The sequence below is a fragment of the Pristiophorus japonicus genome, chromosome 17 (assembly GCF_044704955.1).
Source record: "Pristiophorus japonicus isolate sPriJap1 chromosome 17, sPriJap1.hap1, whole genome shotgun sequence".
In the NCBI taxonomy this organism is placed as follows: domain Eukaryota; kingdom Metazoa; phylum Chordata; class Chondrichthyes; family Pristiophoridae; genus Pristiophorus; species Pristiophorus japonicus.
In genome coordinates, this window is record NC_091993.1 from 27,070,692 (window position 1) to 27,091,524 (window position 20,833).

Consider the following 20,833-nt stretch of genomic DNA (forward strand, 5'->3'; position numbering starts at 1 on the left):
TATTAATTTAGTACTTAATCCACATCCTCCACCTCCACACATAGAAAACCACTTTGATCCCTAATAGGCCCTACTCTTTAGTTAGTTATCCTTTTGCTCTTTATGTAATTGTAAAACATCTTTGGGTTTTCTTTGATTATACTTGCCTATACTTTTCCATGTTCTCTTTTTGCTTTCCTAATTTCCTTCTTAATTTCACCCTGCACTTTCTGTGCCCTTCGAGGCTTTCTGCAGTATTGAGCTCACAGTATCTGATGTAGCCTTCCCTTTTTTGCATTATCTTACCCTGTATGCACCTTGTCATCCAGGGGGCTCTAAATTTGGTGGTTCTACCCTTTTTCTTTGTGGGAACATGTTTACCCTGAACTCCATGTACCTCCCTCTTGAATGCCTCCCAATGCTCTGGCACTGATTTACCGTCGAGTAACTGTTTCCAGTCCACTTTTGCTAAATCACTTCTCAGCCCAGCAGAATTGGCCTTCCCCCAATTTAGAACCCTTACTCCTATTTTTTCCATAATTATGCTAAAACTAACTGAATTATGATCACTACCATAAAAATGCTCTCCCACTGATACCCCTTCCACCTGCCCAGCTTCATTCCCTAACTCTAAATCCAGAACTGCTCCCCCTCTTGCTGGGCTTGCTACATATTGGCTAAAAATGTTCTCCAGGATGCAATTTAGGAATGTTATGCCCTCTGTACTTTTAACACTGATAGTATGCCAATTACTATTAGGGTAATTGAAATCCCCTACTATTACTACTCTATTGTTTTTGCACTTGTCAGAAATTTGCCTACAAATTTGCTCTTCTATCTCCCTCGGACTGTTTGAGGGTCTATAGTACACTCCCAGCAGTGTGATCGCCCCTTTTTTGTTCTTTAGTTCAACACAAATGGCCTCTTTTGATGATCCTTCCAACATTTCATCCCTTCTCACAGCTGTAATTGTTTCTTTAATCAATACTGCAACCACCCCCCCTCTTCTTTTTTAACCCCCTCGCCTGAAAACCCTGTAACCAGGAATGTTGAGCTGCCATTCCTACCCTGGAAGAGAGAAGACAGATTAAAAGAAAGAAAGACTTGCATTTATATAGCGTCTTTCACAACCGCAGGACATCCCAAAATGCTTTACAGCCAGTGAAGTGCTTTCGAAGCGTTGTCACTGTTGTATTGTGGGAAATGCGGCAGCCAATTTGCACACAGCAAGCTCCCACAAACAGCAATGTGATAATGACCAGATAATCTGTTTTATAGTGATGTTGGTTGAGAGATGAATATTGGCCAGGACACCAGGGAGAACTCTTCGAATAGTGCCATGGGATCTTTTATATCCACCTGAGAGGGATGACGGGGGCCTCGGTTTAACGTCTCATTTGAAAGACGGCACCTCCGACAGTGCAGCACTGAAGTGACAGCCTAGATTTTAGTGCTCAAGTCTCTGGAGTGGGACTTGCACTCACATCCTTCTGACCCAAAGGCAAGAGAATGTTACCCACTGTGCCACAGATGACAGTCTAGTTATGGTACTCTGAGTGTATCCTTTACATCTGAACCCTGGTCCGGATCTGTTCTTTTTCTCGTCTGACAATTGCTTGTCCCATTGCGTCTTACTTATTTGCTTTAATTTCATACCTTCTGCATTTGACACAGAGGCCTGAATCTGCCAGCGAGCTGCCTGTTGGGGGGGCCGCTGGGGGTCGGGGGGTTGGGGAGGGGGGTTGGTGGGGGTGCAGAGGGGTTGCGGGGGGAGCAGGGTGGACAGGGGGTGTGGCGGGGGTGGGAGAGGTGCGGGGGGGGTAGGGTGAGCAGCGGGCCGGGGGTGCGGGGGGCGAGGGGGGCGGGGGTGTGTGGGGGTGGGAGGGGTATGGGGGGTGTGCGGGGTGGGCGATGGGGGCAGTGGGTGTGGGGAGGTGTGAGGGGCAGGGGAGTGTGGGCGGGTGTGGGGGGGGCGGGGGGGTGTGGGGGGTTGCAGGGGTGGTGGGTCGGGAGTACGTGGGGTCGGGGGGGGCGGGAGAGGTGTGGGGGGTTGCTGGGGAGTGCAGGGAGGGTGCAGGAGGGGTGCAGGGGGCAGGAGGGGGTTGCGGGGGGGGCAGGAGGGGGTGTGCGTGGGGCGGTGCGGGGGCGGGGTACGGGGGTGGAGGTTACATGGCCAGTGCCCACATTGCGCCAGTCTCATTTAAACGAGGTCCGAGGTCCACTATCACGGGTGGCTCAGGCCGACCCATTCTGGTGCAGGCTGTCACAAACCAATTCCGAGACCCATGACATGTCAGGCATCTCCCCTTCATCCGAAACCCGACAAATGATTCGCACTCAGAGCTTTATAGTGTCAGCTGTGGCTCGGAGGGCAGCACACTCGCCTCTGAGTTAGAAGGTTGTGGGTTCAATCGCACTCCAGGGACTTGAGCACATCAATCCAGGCTGACACTCCCAGTGCAGTGCTGAGGGAGTGCTGCCCTGTCGGAGGTGCCGTCTTTCAGAGGGGGATGTTAAACCGAGGCCCCATCTGCCATCTCAGGTGGATGTAAAAGATCCCATGGCCACTATTTCAAAGAAGAGCAAGGAAATTATCCCCAGTGTCCTGGCCAATATTTATCCCTCAACCAGCATAACAAAAACAGATTATCTGGGTCATTATCACATCGCTGTTTGTGGGAGCTTGCTGTGCGCAAATTGGCTGCCACGTTTCCCACATTACAACAGTGAGTACACTCCAAAAGTACTTAATTGGCTTCATTTGAGACGTCTGGTGGTCATGAAAGGCGCTATACAAATGCAAGTCTTTCTTTCTTTGATAATCAGTCTTGTCTCTTTCCAGGTGCTGAATTGACCTGCTGTGTATTTCTGGCTTTTTCTGTTAGATCAGTCGTGATTGGAATTGGCTGGAGAGAAGCGTTTCGACTCACGATCTTGCTCTTGGCTCCATCATTGTTGATTGATGCTGCCCAAATCATCATGGTCTCATTAACTAAGATAGACAGACGGTTGGAAAACAAACCTCTCTGACAGATTAAAAGATGTTATGGTTTTCATAGTGTTCTACTGGTGGAACATTGTGCTGCCAACCCTCAGTGTTATGATTCTGAATGCTGAGGAGTCTTCTTCTCTTGGCCATATTTTCCATTTTTGCCTCTGCCTCTGCTATTCTGCTGTAACCATTTAGAGCTCCACTAGGCCCACTTTTTGTTTCTATCCTCGGCTCATTATCACCTCCTTTAGCCTTGGCCCATCGTCCTATTTGTTATGTAATCACTCCTGCCTTCCACCCCATCACTAACCTCTCTCGTTTCCTGGCCCACCTTTTCCCTGGCTCTGTACTTTCTTAAAAGCTGTTCACCTCCAACATCGTTCAGTTCTGATGAAAGGCCATCGACCTGAAACGTTCGCTTTTTCCACAGTCGCTGCCTGACCTGCTGAGTGTTTCCAGCATTTTCTCTCTTTATTTTTGAATCCTCAGCTGATTTTTAAAGCTCCTTTTTCTGGCCAACTCCTGTCAGTTGTCAATGGCCTCTGCTGGACGAGATGTCAGCATGTTGCATAAGAACATAACAAATAGGAGCAGGAGTAGGCCATACAGCCCCTCGAGCCTGCTTCGCCATTCAGTAAGATCATGGCTGATCTCTTCTTGGCCTCAACTCCATTTTCCTGCCTGTTCTCCATCACCCTTCACTCCTTTATCGTTCAAGAATCTGTCTATCTCCACCTTAAATATATTCAATGACCCAGCCTCCACAACTCTCTGGGGTAGAGAATTCCAAAGATTCACGACCCTTTGAGAGACGAAATTGCTCCTTATCGCTATCTTAAATGGGCGACCCCTTATTCTGAAACTATGCCCCCTAGTTTTAGATTCCCCCACGAGGTGTAACATCCTCTCAGCATCTACCTTGTTGAGCCCCCTTAGAATCTTATGTTTCAATAAAATCTCCTCCCATTCTTCTAAATTCCAATGTGTATAGGCCTAACCTGCTCAACCTTTCCTTATAAGACAATCCCTTCATCCCAGGAATCAACCTAGTGAACCTTCTCTGAACTGCCTCCAATGCAAGTATATCCCTCCTTAAATACGGGACCAAAACTACGCAGTGCTCCAGGTGTGGCCTCACCAATACCCTGTACAGTTGTAGCAGAACTTCTCTGCTTTTATATTCTATCCCCCTTGCAATAAAGGCCAACATTCCATTTGCCTTCCTGATTACTTGCTGTACCTGCATACTAACTTTTTGTGTTTCATGTACATCTATCCCGCCTGCTGTCCTAACACGGCGCACAGCACCATGAGAACGGCTCCTTTTGCAAACCCTTTTCTTTTTCCTCCCCACTCTCCTTCACATCCTCCGTTCCAGGATTGCGGAGACTCCCACCCGGAGGTTCCTGGGACTTGCCACGGACACTTTTAAAGCAAAGAAATAGGGGACGGGTTCGGCCACAGTTGCACCCAAGTTTCCTTGAAGGATTCAAGCAGGATCTTCAAAGCTTTTAAGGACAAGTTTTCATTTGTTCCAGTCCCATTGTGTTTTATTAAATCGTAAACATCTTGCTAAACAAAAAGAGGATTATACCGTTTGATATTTTTATTGAAGGTTTGTGGTGACACGGTTGTGTGTTTTTGGCCCCTTTTCTAAAGTCAAACGCCAGGATAGTGAGACCCTGTCAGAAAGGGCAACTTACTTTCCCGAGAGGAAGAAAAATCTTTTAATCAGACTGCTTTTAACAGGAGCCCTTTTGCAGGTTGAGGGGGAAGAATATTGATTTTGACATTTTTCTCAGACATGCAGGATGTCCTTTGAATGCAACCAACACTAAAATATTCTTTCAACTTTTTAAAATATGCATTGCTATTTTTAAAAAAACAAAGTATTAAATGTAGCTCTCTATGGAGTGGTCTCCTAGATGTGGAAAAATGCACAGAATCAAAGATTTATTGACTTGCTCGTCTTCTTGGAATAAACTCTGCAAGTGCAGATTCTCAAAGGGAAGCTGGATGTTTTTCTGAGTTGGGCTTCAACTATTGACGATGAGGAAAGGTTTTTGGTCAGTTTGTTGGTACAGGTGCAGCATCCCGAATCCGGAACCCTCGGGACCGAGGCCGTTTCGGATTTTGCGTTTTGCCGGATTTTGGAACATCTTTCTGACGTCACGAATCTGGAAACACGCGAGCCCAGATATTTCCAGATTTCGGAACGTCAGAAAGGGGGCAAAAGCGGGTGGGGGGGGGGGGGGCGCTCGTTGATGAGCTGTTCGGATCGCCAGGTGGGGCCTCGCTGCCGCGGAGATGTTCGGGCGGGGCCCCGCTGCCGAGATGTACGCGCAGGGGGCCCCACTGCTGCGGAGGAGTTCCTTGTCTGGCCCGAGGTAGGTGGGGTCGGGCAGCCGAGGTAAAGGGGAGGAAGGGGGGCCGGGGCGAGGTCGGGCCGGAGACAAGGTCGGGCCGGGGCGAAGTCGGTTCGCCGAGGCGCGGGGAGTCTGGATATCGGAACATTTTCCGGTTTCTGGACGACCCCGCCATGGATCGGCCCGGTGTCCGGATTCTGGAACAGTCTGGATTCCGGAACTCCGGATTTTGGAGGTCGAACCTGCATTACCACACCAGGCATTACCATTCAGCCACAGCTGGGTGCCAATGTCCAGTGGCTGGTCCTGATTCTCTGGTGCGAAGGGATATGGTTTTCTCCATATATTCTCCAATATTCTCCATAGTGCTCTGACCTGCTTTGGCAACGCCTCAATTTAAAAATTCTCGTCCTTGTTTTCAAATCCCTCCATGGCCTCGCCCCTCCCTATCTCCGTAACCTCCTCAACATTACAACCCTCCCGAGATATCTGCGCTCCTCCAATTCTGGCCTTTTGAGCAGTCCCCGATTTTAATCGATCCACCACTTGCAACGTGCTTCCAGTTACCCGGGCCCTAAGCTCTGGAATTCCCTCTGTAAGCCTTTCCACCTCTCTTTGCTCCTTTTAGACAATACTTAAAACCTACCTCTTTGACCAAGCCTTTGGTCATCTGCCCTAATATCTGCTCATTTGGCTTGGTGTCAAACTTTGTTTGATTACACTCCTGTGAAGTGGCTTTGGGATGTTTTACTGTGTTAAAGGTGCTATGTAAATGCAAGTTGTTGTTGTATTATTGCCACTTTCACTTAGAATCTCAATTATTGCCACCTCTCATTTGCAGGACGGGATACTTCTTGGTGCTGTGGGGGCCTATGATTGGACAGGTGCCGTCTTAAAGCAAACCAGTCACGGCCGGGTGATCCCTCCCAAGGACGCCTACAAGAAGGAATTTCCAGAGGAGCTGAAGAACCACGGGGCCTATCTTGGTAAGTGACGTCATTTGCCTACATAGCCATCACTGCTCTTCCGATGTAATTTGTTCTGTGTAGACCATTGAGATCTACTGATATGATCATTTTATTTTTTATTCGTTCCTGGGATGTGGGCGTCGCTGGCAAGACCAGCATTTATTGCCCATCCCTAATTGCTCCTTGAGAAGTTGGTGGTGAGCTGCCTTCTTGAACAGCTGCAGTCCGTGTGGTGAAGGTACTCCCACAGTGCTGTTAGGGAGGGAGTTTCAAGATTTTGACCCAGCGACGATAAAGGAACGGCCAATATATTTCCAAGTCAGGATGGTGCGTGACTTGGAGGGGAACGTGCTATATAAATGCGACTAGTGTTATTGAGATACTGAGTGATACCAGAGCAGAGCACGCTGTTAACCATCGATGTCTTTGCCTGCTGCAGGAGAAATACACCCTGGTCTAAAGCGGCATTGGAGCATTCTGCTAGGAGGAATAAGGAGGCTACCTAATTCTTGGGAAATATGAGTTTAAATGGGGTGGAGATGCAAAGGAATCTCGGGGTATAAATTCACAAATCATTCAAAGTAGCAACACAGGTTAAAAAAAGCCAATAAAGTGCAAATAAAGCACTGGGGCTCATTTTGAAATGCAGAGGAGTTATGCTGAACATGTATAGAAACTTGTCGGATTGTCTCATGATTTGAGACGTAGGGTGGCAATATGACATGACTGCATAAATGCTTAAAAGCTGTGTTGAAAAAGTTGTTGTAGTAACAGTAGTGGCGGAGGTGCGGCGAATGTTTGTGGCGGAAGTGTGGCAAATGAGGCTACGGGGCCCAGAAGAGCCGAGGGCCCAGGGGCAGCACGGGCCAGTCCACACTGCGATATGTGCGCGCACTAGGTCCGTGCAGCAGAGCAGGTCTCCAGTCATCCTGGTTCAACCCTTGCCACTGGATAAAGGCTTAGCTCTGTCAAGCCTGTGTGGTGGCTGGTGTGCAACGGTCACCACACGTTAAAAAAATCCACGAGTTCAGGACTGGAACATCGGGTCCTTCATTGAAACATCTGTGAACTCATGTGGAAGCAAGTCACCCTCGTTCGAGGGACCGCCTATGATGATGAGTTGTTGTTATAAAATTTGCTCACGGACCAAAAAATTCAAAGGAGTTTGTGCCCCACTCAGTACAAAAACAATTTAGAGGGAACATTGACTGTAAAGTTAGTTGCCAGACAAGCCTTCACACCTTGGTTTTTATTCACGAGGTGCAATGAGGCCATTTAAGAATCACAAATCAAGCTTTAATACAATGTTGTCATACGGTGCAATGATGAAGAAGAGCTTGGATCTTTCATTCATGGGAGGGAGTGAGAAATGGTGTGGTCCATTAGAATTCCATACAGGAGGAGATGCAATGCACCTGTGAGTATGCTCACGGATTTGTAAGGCTGTTGTGTCATGGGTGCAGTGGCCAAGCGGTAATGCGTCAGTCTCGTAAACCAAAGATCATGGGTTTAAACCCCGTTCGTGCCTGAAGAGGTTTTATCACCTTTGTGGTGCGGAGGGGAAGCAGGCAGATTGGGGGGCCTCCTCATAGAACTGTGGGCCTGGTCAAGATGGCCATTAACAGGTGCGGGCAGTCAAGGGGGTCATTCAGTCTCTCTTCCTTGGTTTCATTCGCGCCAGGGTGTCCCTGGAGGTGGAGCACGCGGTGTCCACCAGTACGCTAGAGTGCATCATCACCACCAGCAACCAAATTCTAATTGGATTTTAAGTTGCAGTTAAAGTTTTATTTGGAAATTTGTGGGTTCTAGTGCCCTTGCCAAAAGTGGGCGTTTGATTTTACGTTCTACTTTAAAATAATTGTAGAGCTGTTGCATTGTTAGTGGCTTAGTCAGTCACATGATGTTCGCAAGACTCAATAAAACCCCAGCCAGTTGGGTCTCGGTCATCCACGATGAGGTGTACAGTTGTGAGCCTAGTGGATGAACTGGTAATGTGTAGTGTGATTGTTAAACCTTTGTTAATAAACCAACTAGTTCTTATTGGAATGTGTTGCTATGAATTCTGTAGCAAAGAACCCATGAAGTAAATACATTACAGGAGGTAACAGTAAATGGAATACTGTACAAAGTGGATGGGAAATGAACTGGTCCATTATAATTCTGTGCTGTGACCAGCCTACATTTATCTGGAACAAAAATCAAAAAATACCAGAGATATTCAGGCTGCATCTGTTCCGAGAACTGTCTTTAACTGGAGCTGGTTGCTTGGTGTAATCTAGTTGATTTCATTTCTCTTGATCTCCCTGTCTTTCATAGTTCACTGTTGCATCACATTTGTTTCCTCATTAACAACAACAACTTGTATTTATATAGCGCCTTTAACGTAGTGAAACGTCCCAAGGCGCTTCACAGGAGTATTATGAGATCAAAAATTTGATACTGAGCCATAATCAGAAGAAATTAGGGCAGATGACCAAAAGCTTGGTCAAAGAGGTAGGTTTTAAGGAGCGTCTTGAAGGAGGAGAGAGAGGCGGAGAGGCGGAGAGGTTTAGGGAGGGAGTTCCAGAGCTTGGGGCCCAGGCAACAGAAGGCACGGCCACCAATGGTTGAGCGATTATAATCAGAGATGCTCAGGAGGGCAGAATTAGAGGAGTGCAGACATCTCCGTGGGGTTGTGGGGCTGGAGGAGATTACAGAGATAGGGAGGGGCGAAGCCATGGAGGAATTTGAAAATAAGGATGAGAATTTTGAAATTGAGGTGTTGTTTAACCATTTAACCATTTGAATTAGTTCAAAAGTGTGTGATTGAGAGAATCGGTTCCATCGCTGGATCCTTTACACACATTGAGGTGTATAAAATTATGAAGGGCCTAGATAGAGTGGATAGGAAGGACCTATTTCCTTTAGCAGAGGGGTCATTAACCAGGGGGCATACATTTAAAGTAATTGGTAGAAGGATTAGAGGGGAGTTGAGGAGAAATTTCTTCACCCAGAGGGTGGTGGGGGTCTGGAACTCACTGCCTGAAAGGGTGGTAAACCCTCACCACATTTTAAAAGTGCTTGGATGTGCATTTGAAGTGCCGTAACCGACAGGGCTACGGACCAAGAGTTGGAAAGTGGGATTAGGCTGGATAGCTCTTTGTCGGCCGGTGCGGACACGATGGGCCGAAATGGCCTCCTTCCGTGCTGTAAATTTCTATGATTCTATTGCAGGCCTGTAACTGAGCAATGCTGCTTAAGCGATGAGGAATTGGCACCAAGAAGTGCAAATGTGACCTTCACAGCTGTTAAATGTGGTTTATTTCACTCAAAATGTATTTTGTATCTGTCAGGCACATTCCGTGTTAATTCGTATGCTGTTGTCAAATGTCTAATAGAGAAACAATGTTCCAAAACCTCAGTGACTTGGCCAATTTGGAGCATCTTTAAAAAGCTTTAGTTCCATACTTATGATTCAAAACAGAGGACCTTTGTACAGTAGGAGACGCGGCAGTCGAATTTTGCACAGCAAGCTCCCACAAACAGTGCTGAGATAATGACCAGATCATCTGTTTCTGGTGTTGGTCGGGGGATAACTGTTGAGGGACAACGCCCCTGTGCGGTTCACACTACCTCAGCACCTTTTATAATTATTCGTTCCTGGGATGTGGGCCTCGCTGGCAAGGCTGGCATTTATTGCCCATCCCTAATTGTCCCTTGAGAAGGTGGTGGTGAGCCGCCTTCTTCAACCGCTGCAGTCCGTGTGGTGAAGGTGCTCCTAGAGTGCTGTTAGGGAGGGAGTTCCAGGATTTTGACCCAGCGACGTTGAAGGAACGGCCGATATATTTCCAAGTCAGGATGGTATGTGACTTGGAGGGGAACGGGGAGGTGGTGGTGTTCCCATGCGCCTGCTGCCCTTGTCCTTCTAGGCGGTAGAGGTCGCGGGTTTGGGAGGTGCTGCTGAAGAAGCCTTGGTGAGTTGCTGCAGTGCATCCAATAGATGGTACACACTGCAGTCACGGTGCACCGGTGGTGGAGGGAGTGAATGTTGAAGGTGGCGGATGGGGTGCCGATCAAGCGGGCTGCTTTGTCCTGGATGGTGTTGAGCCTCTTGAGCGTTGTTGGAGCTGCACTCATCCAGGCACGTGGAGAGTATTCCATCACACTCCTGACTTGTGCCTTGTAGATGGTGGAAAGGCTTTGGGGAGTCAGGAGGTGAGACACTCGTATGTGCTTTTTGCGCATTCTGTGAGACCAGCACACAATGAGTCAAAAGTTAAACATCTTTCTGCTGAGACTGAATTACACATTGTGAAAGGAGATTTTAAAGCAAACATATCTCCACAGATCATGTCGCAATCGGGTCACTTTTGTTTATGGTAATAAATGATGGGAAGAGTCTATGGTGGTGATAAAATGATAAGAAGAGTTAAGTGCCTGTTTGTTTGGTTTATGCTGTTATTCTGTTGTCATTTCTATGTATTTTGATGTACTATGATTTATTGGTGGTATGCATGGAATGTAGTGATCAACGGTAAAATTTGGTATAAGAAATGTGGGGGAACGACTGTTCATTAGCTCGCCTTTTGTGACCACTGGGCGCCTCACTTTACAGCCAATGAAGTACCTTTCGGAGTGTAGTCACTGTTGTAATGTGGGAAACGCAGCAGCCAATCTGCGCACAGCAAGCTCCCACAGACAGCAATGTGATAATGACCCGATAATCTGTTTTTTTGTTGTGTTGATTGAGGGATAAATATCGCCCAGGACACCGGGGAGAATTCTCCTGCTCGTCTTCGAAATAGTGCCATGGGATTTTTTGCGTTCACCTGTGAGAGAGCAGACGGGGCCTCGGTTTAACATCTCATCCGAAAGGCAGCACCTCCGACAATGCAGCGCTCCCTCAGCACTGCATTGGAGTGTCGGCCTAGATTTATGTGCTCAAGTCCCTGGAGTGGGGCTTGAACCCACAACCTTCTGGAATCATAAGAACATATGCGACCACAAGAGCTCACACTAGAATTGTGGATAATGTGATGTCTCAAGGCTCGCTCTCATACTGGAATGGTGTAGTATGAAAAGATCTGTGCACTAAGAGGGTGGTGAGTCTTTGGAATTCTCTACCCCAGAGGGCTTTGGAGGCTCAGTCGTTGACTATATTCAAGACAGAGATCGATAGGTTTTTGGACTTTAGAGGAATCAAGGGATGTGGGGATCGGACGGGAAAGTGGAGTTGAGGTTGATGATCAGCCATGATCTTATTGAATGACGGAGCAGGCTCGAGGGGCCGAATGGCCCACTCCTGCTCCTATTTATTATGTACTTAGTGGGGACTTGAATCCACAATCTTCCGACTCAAAAGCATGAGTGCTACCCGACTGAGCCGCGGTTGAAAGAAAGGTCAGTACCTGCGCGATCCTAATACACTGCGTTGTGTCTTTCAGGTTACACCATTACTTCGGTGATGCCGAAATCAGGTCGGAGGTGGTACGTGTCAGGGGCTCCCCGATTCAATCACACCGGAAAAGTCATTATATTCATGATGAAGAATAACGGGAGTGTGACAATCCAGCAGTCCCTGAAGGGCCAGCAGGTTAGTGAGGCTGCTGAACTCATGCTCAGGGTGTGTAACCATCCCGTGTATGACTGTGGTACTGCCTGTCTGCACATGTGCAGGACAGATGTGGATCTCATGCGTGCAAAGCCTCTTCCCAATTACACTCCTACATCTGTTCTTGGACAAGTGTTATGGGGCTCATCAAAGTACAGATCCTAAACTTCTCCTGTCGGGATGATGCATCTCCCAGATCACTGCGGTATTACTCCAAGCTCCGCTCGAAAGGGTTGGGAACCTGCTTAAATTAAAAAACGAGCTCGAGTCTGACTGGTGAACTTTGCCAGGAACCCATGGCATGGGCGTATTACGATCTTCGAGCAGGCTGGAAAAATGTAGCTGCTCCAGAAATCTCGCCCATTTTTTGTAGTTTTTCCAAGCAAAAGAAGAAAAGTTCACACAATATTCTTTTTTGAGGAGCTTAATTCAGTCGCTCTCACTATCTTCTTAATTCGAATTTCTCCTGATGTTTTCTAATCTTTAATGCTTTCTGTGCACCAGCACTTCTCTTTGCAGCTCAGGCCGGGCTCAGTTCAGATATGTGTCCAAATCAGTTATAGTGCCCTGCCCTCCCTCTCCATTCTCAGCCTGAGCAATGCTCTAACCCCTGCCCTCTCTCCATTCCCAGTCCTGTCTGTGCTCTGACCCCAGCCCTCTCTCCATAAGTGTCAGCTGTGGCTCAGTGTGCAGCACACTCACTTTTGAGTCAAAATGTTGTGAGTTCAAGTCCCACTCCAGAGACATGAGCACATAAATCTAGGCTGAGGGAGCGCTGCACTGTTGGAGGTGCCGTCTTTCGGATGAGACGTTAAACCGAGGCCACATCTGCTTTCTCAAATGGACGCAAAAGATCCCACGGCACTATTTCGAAGAAGAGCAGGGGAGATATCCCTGGTGTCCTGGCCAATATTTATCCCTCAATCAACATAACAAAAAAACAGATTATCTGGTCATTATCACATTGTGTCTGTGGGAGTTTGCTGTGCGCAAATTAGCTGCTGCGTTTCCCACATTACACTCCAAAAGTACTTCATTGGCTGTAAAGCACTTTGAGACTTCCAGCGGTCGTGAAAGGTGCTATATAAATGCAAGTCTTTCTTTTCTTTTCATTCTCCATCCCACCTATGCTCTGACCCTTGCCCTCTCTCTACTCTCATAATTGTACCCAAAACTGGACACAGTGCTGCATCTGTGGTCTAACTAATGCCTGGTACAATGTGCTCCTCACCACCTAGTTCAGTAGCACAAGGGCTCCTAGCGGGGCGGCGATTCTTATATTGACAGGACACTTAATGATAGAGATGTTAAATCCCCGATGAATCATTTTCCTGCCGTGTTTATTTCAGATTGGATCATATTTTGGAAGTGAAATAACCCCAGTGGACGTGGATGCCGATGGAGTGACAGACGTTTTATTGGTCGGTGCCCCCATGTATTTCAGTGAGGGCAGAGAGAAGGGCAAAATATACATCTATTCCCTGCAGAAGGTAATTGTTAGAAAGCTTTCCTCGCATGGCCGGGACTTTCCTGGGATCTGTTCCCTCTCTGTTGCCTTTCCTGCAAAGTTACAGCGACAGCACGGGAGCAAATCCCAGGAAATTCCCAGCCCGTGTACTTCTGAGCACCCCGATTGCCTATTCCTATAAAGGGGTTGCTCAGTGTATAACCGAGGCATGTAGGCCACAAGGATGCAGAGGAGATTTACAACAATGTGCCTGGACTGAAGAATTTTGGCTCTGAGGAAAGATTGGAGATGCTGGGTCTGTTTTCCTTGCAACAGAGGAAGCTGAGGGGAGACCTAAGTGAGGTGTATAAAATTATGAGGGGCCTGAATAGAGTGGACAGGAAGGATCTGTTTCCCTTGGCAGAGGGGTCAACAACCGGGGACATAGATTTAAAGTTATTGGGGGGAGGTTTAGAAGAAATATGAGGGGAAATGTCTTCACCCCAAGGGTGGTGGGTGTCTGGAACTCACTGCCTGAAAGGGTGGTAGAGGCAGAAACATAGAAACATAGAAGATAGGTGCAGGAGTAGGCCATTCGGCCCTTCGAGCCTGCATGATCATTCAATAAGATCATGGCTGATCATTCCCTCAGTACTCCTTCCCTGCTTTCTCTCCATACCCCTTGATCCCCTTAGCCATAACTCCCTCTTGAATATATCCAATGAACTGGTATCAACAACTCTCTGCAGCAGGGTATTCCACAGGTTAACAACTCTCTGAGTGAAGAAGTTTCTCCTCATCTCAGTCCTAAATGGCCTACCCCTTATCCTAAGACTGTGTCCCCTGGTTCTGGACCTCCCCAACATCGGAACATTCTACCCGCATCTAACCTGTCCCGTCAGAATCTTATATGTTTCTATGAGATCCCCTCTCATCCTTCTAAACTCCAATGTATAAAGGCCCAGTTGATCCAGTCTCTCCTCATATGTCAGTCCTGCCATCCCGGGAATCAGTCTGGTGAACCTTCGCTGCACTCCCTCAATAGCAAGAACGTCCTTTTCAGATTAGGAGACCAAAACTGAACACAATATTCCAGGTGAGGCCTCAAATCCCCTTGCTATGAAGGCCAACATACCATTTGCCTTCTTCACTGCCTGCTGTACCTATATGCCAACTTTCAATGAGTAATGAATCATGACACTCAGGTCTCGTTGCACCTCCCCTTTTTCTAATCTGCCGCCATTCAGATAATATTCTGTCTTCGCGTTTTTGCCCCCAAAGTGGATAACCTCACATTTATCCACATTATACTGCATCTGCCATGCATTTGCCCACTCACCTAACCTGTCCAAGTCACTCTGCAGCCTCCTAGCATCCCCCACACAGCTCACACCGCCACCCAGTTTAGTGTCATCTGCAAACTTGGAGATATTACACTCAATTTCTTCATCCAAATCATTGATATATATTGCAAAGACCTGGGGTCCCAGCACTGAGCCCTGCGGCACTCCATTAGTCACTGCCTGCCTTTCTGAAAAGGACCCGTTTATCCCGACTCTCTGCTTCCTGTCTGCCAACCAGTTCTCTATCCACGTCAGTACATTACCCCAATACCATGTGCTTTGATTTTGCACACCAATCTCTTGTGTGGGACCTTGTCAAAAGCCTTTTGAAAGTCCAAATACACCACATCCACTGGTTCTCCCTTGTCCACTCTCCTAGTTAGATCCTCAAAAAATTTGTCAAGCATGATTTCCCCTTTCATAAATCCATGCTGACTTGGACCGATCCTGTCACTGCTTTCCAAATGCGCTGCTATTTCATCCTTAATAAATTGATTCCAACATTTTCCTCACTACTGATGTCAGGCTAACCGGTCTATATTTACCCGCTTTCTCTCTCCCTCCCTTTTTAAAAAGTGGTGTTACATTAGCTACCCTCCAGTCCATAGGAACTGATCCAGAGTCGATAGACTGTTGGAAAATGATCACCAATGCATCCACTATTTCTAGGGCCACTTCCTTAAGTACTCTGGGGTGCGGACTATCAGGCCCCAGGAATTTATTGACCTTCAGTCCCATCAATTTCCCTAACACAATTTCCCGCCTGATAAGGATATCCTTCAGTTCCTCCTTCTCACTAGACCCTCGGTCCCCTCACCACATTTAAAAAGTACTAAGATGTGCACTTGAAGTGCCGTAACTTACAGAGCCATGGACCAAGAGCTGGAAAGTGGGATTAGGCTGGATAGTTCTTGGTCGGCCGGCACAGACACGATGGGCTGAAATGGCCTCCTTCCGTGCTGTAAATTTCTATGATTTTATGATTCTATGAAGGTCACGGGTTTGACTGCACTGCCATGTGTCCTGCAATTGGGACACACCAACAGTTGGCCTCAGTGTCTCGAACGGGAGGAGTGAGGAAGGGGGAAATCAGTCAAGCTTCCCATTCTGATTATTATCCAGTGACTCCAGCTGGAAAATAGCCATGCGTGGATATACGGTTTGGCATGGCTGGCTTCTATGCTCCGATAGCCTTCTACTGGATGTCCTGCATTGCCCGTGAAATGTTGGCAGTCGAACGTGGTGCTGCATGACAGCTGGCGTCTTTGAAGCCATACACCAGCAAGGAGTCCGTGCCTCCAGGGAGGAGGGGGAGAAAATTATCATAGAAGGCCCTGAAACTCCTAAATTTGAAGAATGTGGAAAAGAAGATTTCAGCTAGGTGGGTGGGGGAGGCGGTGATGGGTGGGGAGGTGGGGGGCTTTCAAATTCTGGTTGGGGGGAGGTGCGGGGGTGCGGTTGTGGACAAGTCTTTGTCTGGAAGGAGTTTCAAGGCTCCCCTGAGAAATTCCACCTACTCTGGCGTGAGTTTAGAACATAAGAACATAAGAAAATGGAGCAAGAGAAGGCCATACGGCCCCTCAAGCCTGCTCCACCATTTAATATGATCATGGCTGATCCAATCATGGACTCAGATCCACTTCCCTGCCCGCTCCCCTTATTCCCTTATCGGTTAAGAAACTGTCTACCTCTGTCTTAAATTTATTCAATGACCCAGCTTCCACAGCTCTCTGAGGCAGCAAATTCTACAGATTTACAACCCTCTGAGAGAAGAAATTCCTCCTCATCTCAGTTTTAAATGGGCGGCCCCACTTATTCTAAGATTATGCCCTCTAGTTCTAGTCTCCCCTATCAGTAGAAACATCCTCTCTGCATCCACCTTGTCAAGCCCCCTCATAATCTTATAGGTTTCGATAAGATCACCTCTCATTCTTCTGAATTCCAGTTTCTCTGAGGGCTTTACGAAAGCCTCAAACCTTGCTTGGGGAGGTCAATTGATCCAGGGCACCCACTTGTTACACCGGGAGTCGAAGATGTGAAGAAGATCTTTTTGATGGGGGGCCTTTCATGTCTGCCTTTCCACAAGCCATGAGTGGTTCAGTGCGAGCATCACTGAGCTGCCCTCCGCAGGGGCCATGCGCCCTCCCCCTCCCAACTGCGCAAATTACCCCATACCCACAGTTTGGGACTGAGCCTGCCTCTGGGTACCGGTGGACCGAGTTTCTGCTCTCTCCCCCCTCCCCCCCCACCCCCGCACTTGTCCGAGCAGAGCAGGATCCCAGAACCTTCAAGGCCCAAGCTTTTAATTGCATGTTTGCGATTTGGGATCTTATAACTATGTCCGTTGGATAGAGCAATGGAAGAGATTGTGATTCGAGAAAAGATCAGCCTCGAATGAGTTTAAATTCGGCACCATGTTTGGAAGGTTCTGTTCGAGAGTGAAGGTATCCTCTTCGAAACAGAAAACAAGTGGTTAAGCTTGATTGGTAAATATGGCAAAATAAGTCCATATCTTTTGTTATGTATAACCATGCAAGTTATGTATGATGATTATGTTGTTATAATTACTTCTTCATTAAGGAGGGAGAAGTGTAATATATATAGCTCCACCTGTGGTCTACTGTGGCACTGCAGCCAGTGCAGTGGACAAATAAAGAGGGAATAGGTCACCGGACTAGAGTTCCGGAGTGTTCTGCCATCTTAAGGCTTATGTGTGTTTGCGAGTTGTACTGAAGATATAACAATGCGTTTAACCCATTATTTTACTGAGACTATTTATAATAATACGGAATTGGGCCATTCAGACTGCAGGAAACCTTTAGATTATAGGGAGCACAAGAGTTGGTTTACAGTTAGGTCGTCTACCAACATGATCTCGCAGCCTGGGAGAATCAAGAGGTTAAGCCAATAAGAAAAGGGAATGGGGGAGAGCTTTCCAGTCAGAAGCAATAGGCCAGAAAAAGCATCAGTGATTGGAGTCCCAGTTTTGAATGTATAAAGCACCATCATTTGCCTTTTCAATTCATGACAGAATTAGCATATGTACTTGGGTAAAAGTGATCGATGTACAAGGTGAACTCCCACCCACCTTCAGCCCAATAAATATTCTACTCACTCCCCCAGCCTACAGCGTGGCACCCCAGAGAGACGGGGAAATCGCTTTTAATTAGCCCCGAGTGTTCCACACACTGCCATCGGTGAGCATAGACAGAGAACGGGGAGAGGGGGAGCCTGAGAGAGGGAAGATGGAGAAGCTGGGAGCCTGAGAGAGGGGAGTGTGAGACTAGACGTCTAAGAGAGGAGGGGGCAGGTGGAACCTGAATGGGGAGCAGGGGAGAGGGACCCTGAGAATGAGGAGCGAGGGGAACAATGTTGGAGTGGACAGGACAGCAGGACTTGAATAGAAGAATGATAGTGTAATGTATTTGCTTCACGGGTTCTTTGCTTAAGAATTGCTGTTAAGAACTAGTTGGTTTATTAACAAAGGTTTAACAATCACACTACACATTACCAGTTCATCTACTAGGCTCACAACTGCATACCTCATCGTGGATCCCCTGAACCCAACTGGCTGGGGTTTTATTGAGTCTTGTGAACATCACGTGACTGGCTAAGCCACTCGCAATGCAACGGCTCAACATACCTGTGAGCATGCTCACAAGGTGCATACGTTACACCGCCCTTACCCAGACTGGGCCCATATGTCACTCCAGTCCCACATCAACGGGTACTCACAGGTGCATACATCACTGTGACCAGGCCAGGAGCAGGTGAATTCACTCCCCACAGTGGGAGCTACAGAGACATTCAGCAGAATGACAACTTCCCACCAGCGACCTAAATCTCGTACAGTATACACCGTGCGATAACTCACTGTTACAGTGAGGTATACTTCTTTGGATCGTTTTAGATTTATGCATAATACGGCATTACATGCACATTTGGGTGCAAGATTCTGCTGTAACATTTAGTACCTGCTGGTTTGTTTTACAGAGAGTTTTCACTTTCAGTAGTTTTCTGGAAATTTCCGACAAATCTCAAAACTCTCGTTTTGGCTCCGCAATCGCCGCCGTCCGTGACCTCAATCACGACTCGTTCAACGACGTGGTGGTCGGAGCGCCGCTGGAGGACGATCATCACGGGGCCGTTTACGTGTTTCACGGGTACGACAACAACATCCTCAAGGACTACAAACAGGTACGAGGTACAATGAGCAGCACCGGCTCCTCCGCTTAGGGCCCCGCTTTGGGTGATTCGGCCCCCGGTTTGGGTGATTCGGCCCCCGGTTTAGGTGATTCGGCCCCCGGTTTGGGTGATTCGGCCCCCGGTTTAGGTGATTCGGCTCCCGGTTTGGGTGATTCGGCCCCCGGTTTGGGTGATTCGGCCCCCGGTTTAGGTGATTCGGCCCCCGGTTTAGGTGATTCGGCCCCCGGTTTGGGTGATTCGGCCCCCGGTTTAGGTGATTCGGCTCCCGGTTTGGGTGATTCGGCCCCCGGTTTAGGTGATTCGGCTCCCGGTTTGGGTGATTCGGCCCCCGGTTTGGGTGATTCGGCTCCCGGTTTGGGTGATTCGGCCCCCGGTTTAGGTGATTCGGCTCCCGGTTTGGGTGATTCGGCCCCCGGTTTAGGTGATTCGGCCCCCGGTTTGGGTGATTCGGCCCCCGGTTTGGCGCTGCGCTGGACGGGCTGTAGCACGTTGGGACTCTTTCTGTAGCTGCATTCCTGCTAAACAAGGCTTCAATAACAACAACAACTTGTATTTATATAGCGCCTTTAACGTAGTGACACGTCCCAAGGCGCTTCACAGGAGTATTATGAAATTAAAAATTTGACACCGAGCCGCATAAGTAGAAATTAGCGCAGGTGACCAAAAGCTTGGTCAAAGAGGTAGGTTTTAAGGAGCGTCTTGAAGGAGGAAAGAGAGGTAGAGAGGCGGAGAGGTTTAGGGAGGGAGTTCCAGAGCTTGGGGCCCAGGCAACAGAAGGCACGGCCACCGATGGTTGAGCGATTATAATCAGGGATGCTCAAGAGGGCAGAATTAGAGGAGCGCAGACATCTCGGGGGGTTGTACGAAATCGCCGGGCAGGAAAAGATCAGTTGGTCCATTAAGCCTGTCCCACACCATGGTGCTGGATTTTGCCAGGTCCCACCTGCACAGTGCGGGTGGGTGGGGGCGGGGGGGGGGCGATGGAAAACCTGCACGATCGGGATTGGGGTCCAGGTTGGTGTTCCAGGCTGGGGGTGAGGGGGGTTGGGTGGCTGGGAACACGGCGATCCTGGAGTGGGTGTCTGACCCCGGGGAGGGCCAGGCTGATGGTGGGGGATGGGAGGAAGCACTCCTGCTCCTCCTGGCCTGCGAGGATTGCTCCCCGAGGCTGAGGCCACCTCGCTGCAGCCACCGGGAACTCTGAGCCCCGGGATCGCCGGGATGCCTGCAGTCAAACTGGCAAAGCAGGTTGAAGTGGAGGCCTAAGACCTCATTATAATATGTAAATTGCCAACCCGCCCCTTGGCAGCGGATTGGCAGCCCGCCGACCCATCCCGCTTGAGTGAAAGGTGAAAGTGGGCGGGTCGGAGGCAGGTTGGAGTCGGGGTTCATATTATTTCAACTTTCACTTGCAACCCCCCCCTTCCCACCCATGCCTCCTGCTCTTACCTCTTTAAATTCCGGCCCATAATGGTCAGAGCATTGTGACTGGACCCTTCTTACCTGCTCCCCCCACCCCTCGCCATCCCTGTAGCCATGTCTTCTCCTGGGAGAACCCTCCACTCCCTCCCCTCATTCACCGTCTTTTCCCATTCAGATGCTGACGATGTGTAATATTAATTAATTCAGGAACCAACAACAACTTGCGTTTATATAGCGCCATTAACGTAGCAAAACATCGCAAAGCGCTTCACAGGCGTGTTATCAAACAAAACATTGACACTGTAATTTATTTGCTTCATGGGTTCTTTGCTTAAGAATTCATATCAACATATTGCTATTAAGAACTCGTCGGTTTATTAACAAAGGTTTGACAATCAGACTACATATTACCGGTTCATCCACTAGGATCACAACTGCATACCTCATCGTGGATGACCTAGACCCAACTGGCTGGGGTTTTATTGAGTGTTGTGAGCATCACGTGAAGCCACTCACAGTG

The 20,833-nt window shown here is 48.3% G+C and overlaps 1 protein-coding gene across 1 annotated transcript in view; it reads left to right on the plus strand.

The window, feature by feature from the left end:
• Nucleotides 1-20,833, plus strand: part of itga11a (integrin, alpha 11a) — a 176,434-nt gene that overhangs the window by 95,284 nt on the left and 60,317 nt on the right. Inside the window, exons 11-14 of the mRNA XM_070858509.1 lie at nucleotides 6,179-6,323; nucleotides 11,729-11,877; nucleotides 13,245-13,385; nucleotides 18,679-18,882. Coding sequence (XP_070714610.1) covers nucleotides 6,179-6,323; nucleotides 11,729-11,877; nucleotides 13,245-13,385; nucleotides 18,679-18,882 — 639 coding nt within the window. The remainder of the gene's footprint in view (nucleotides 1-6,178; nucleotides 6,324-11,728; nucleotides 11,878-13,244; nucleotides 13,386-18,678; nucleotides 18,883-20,833) is intronic.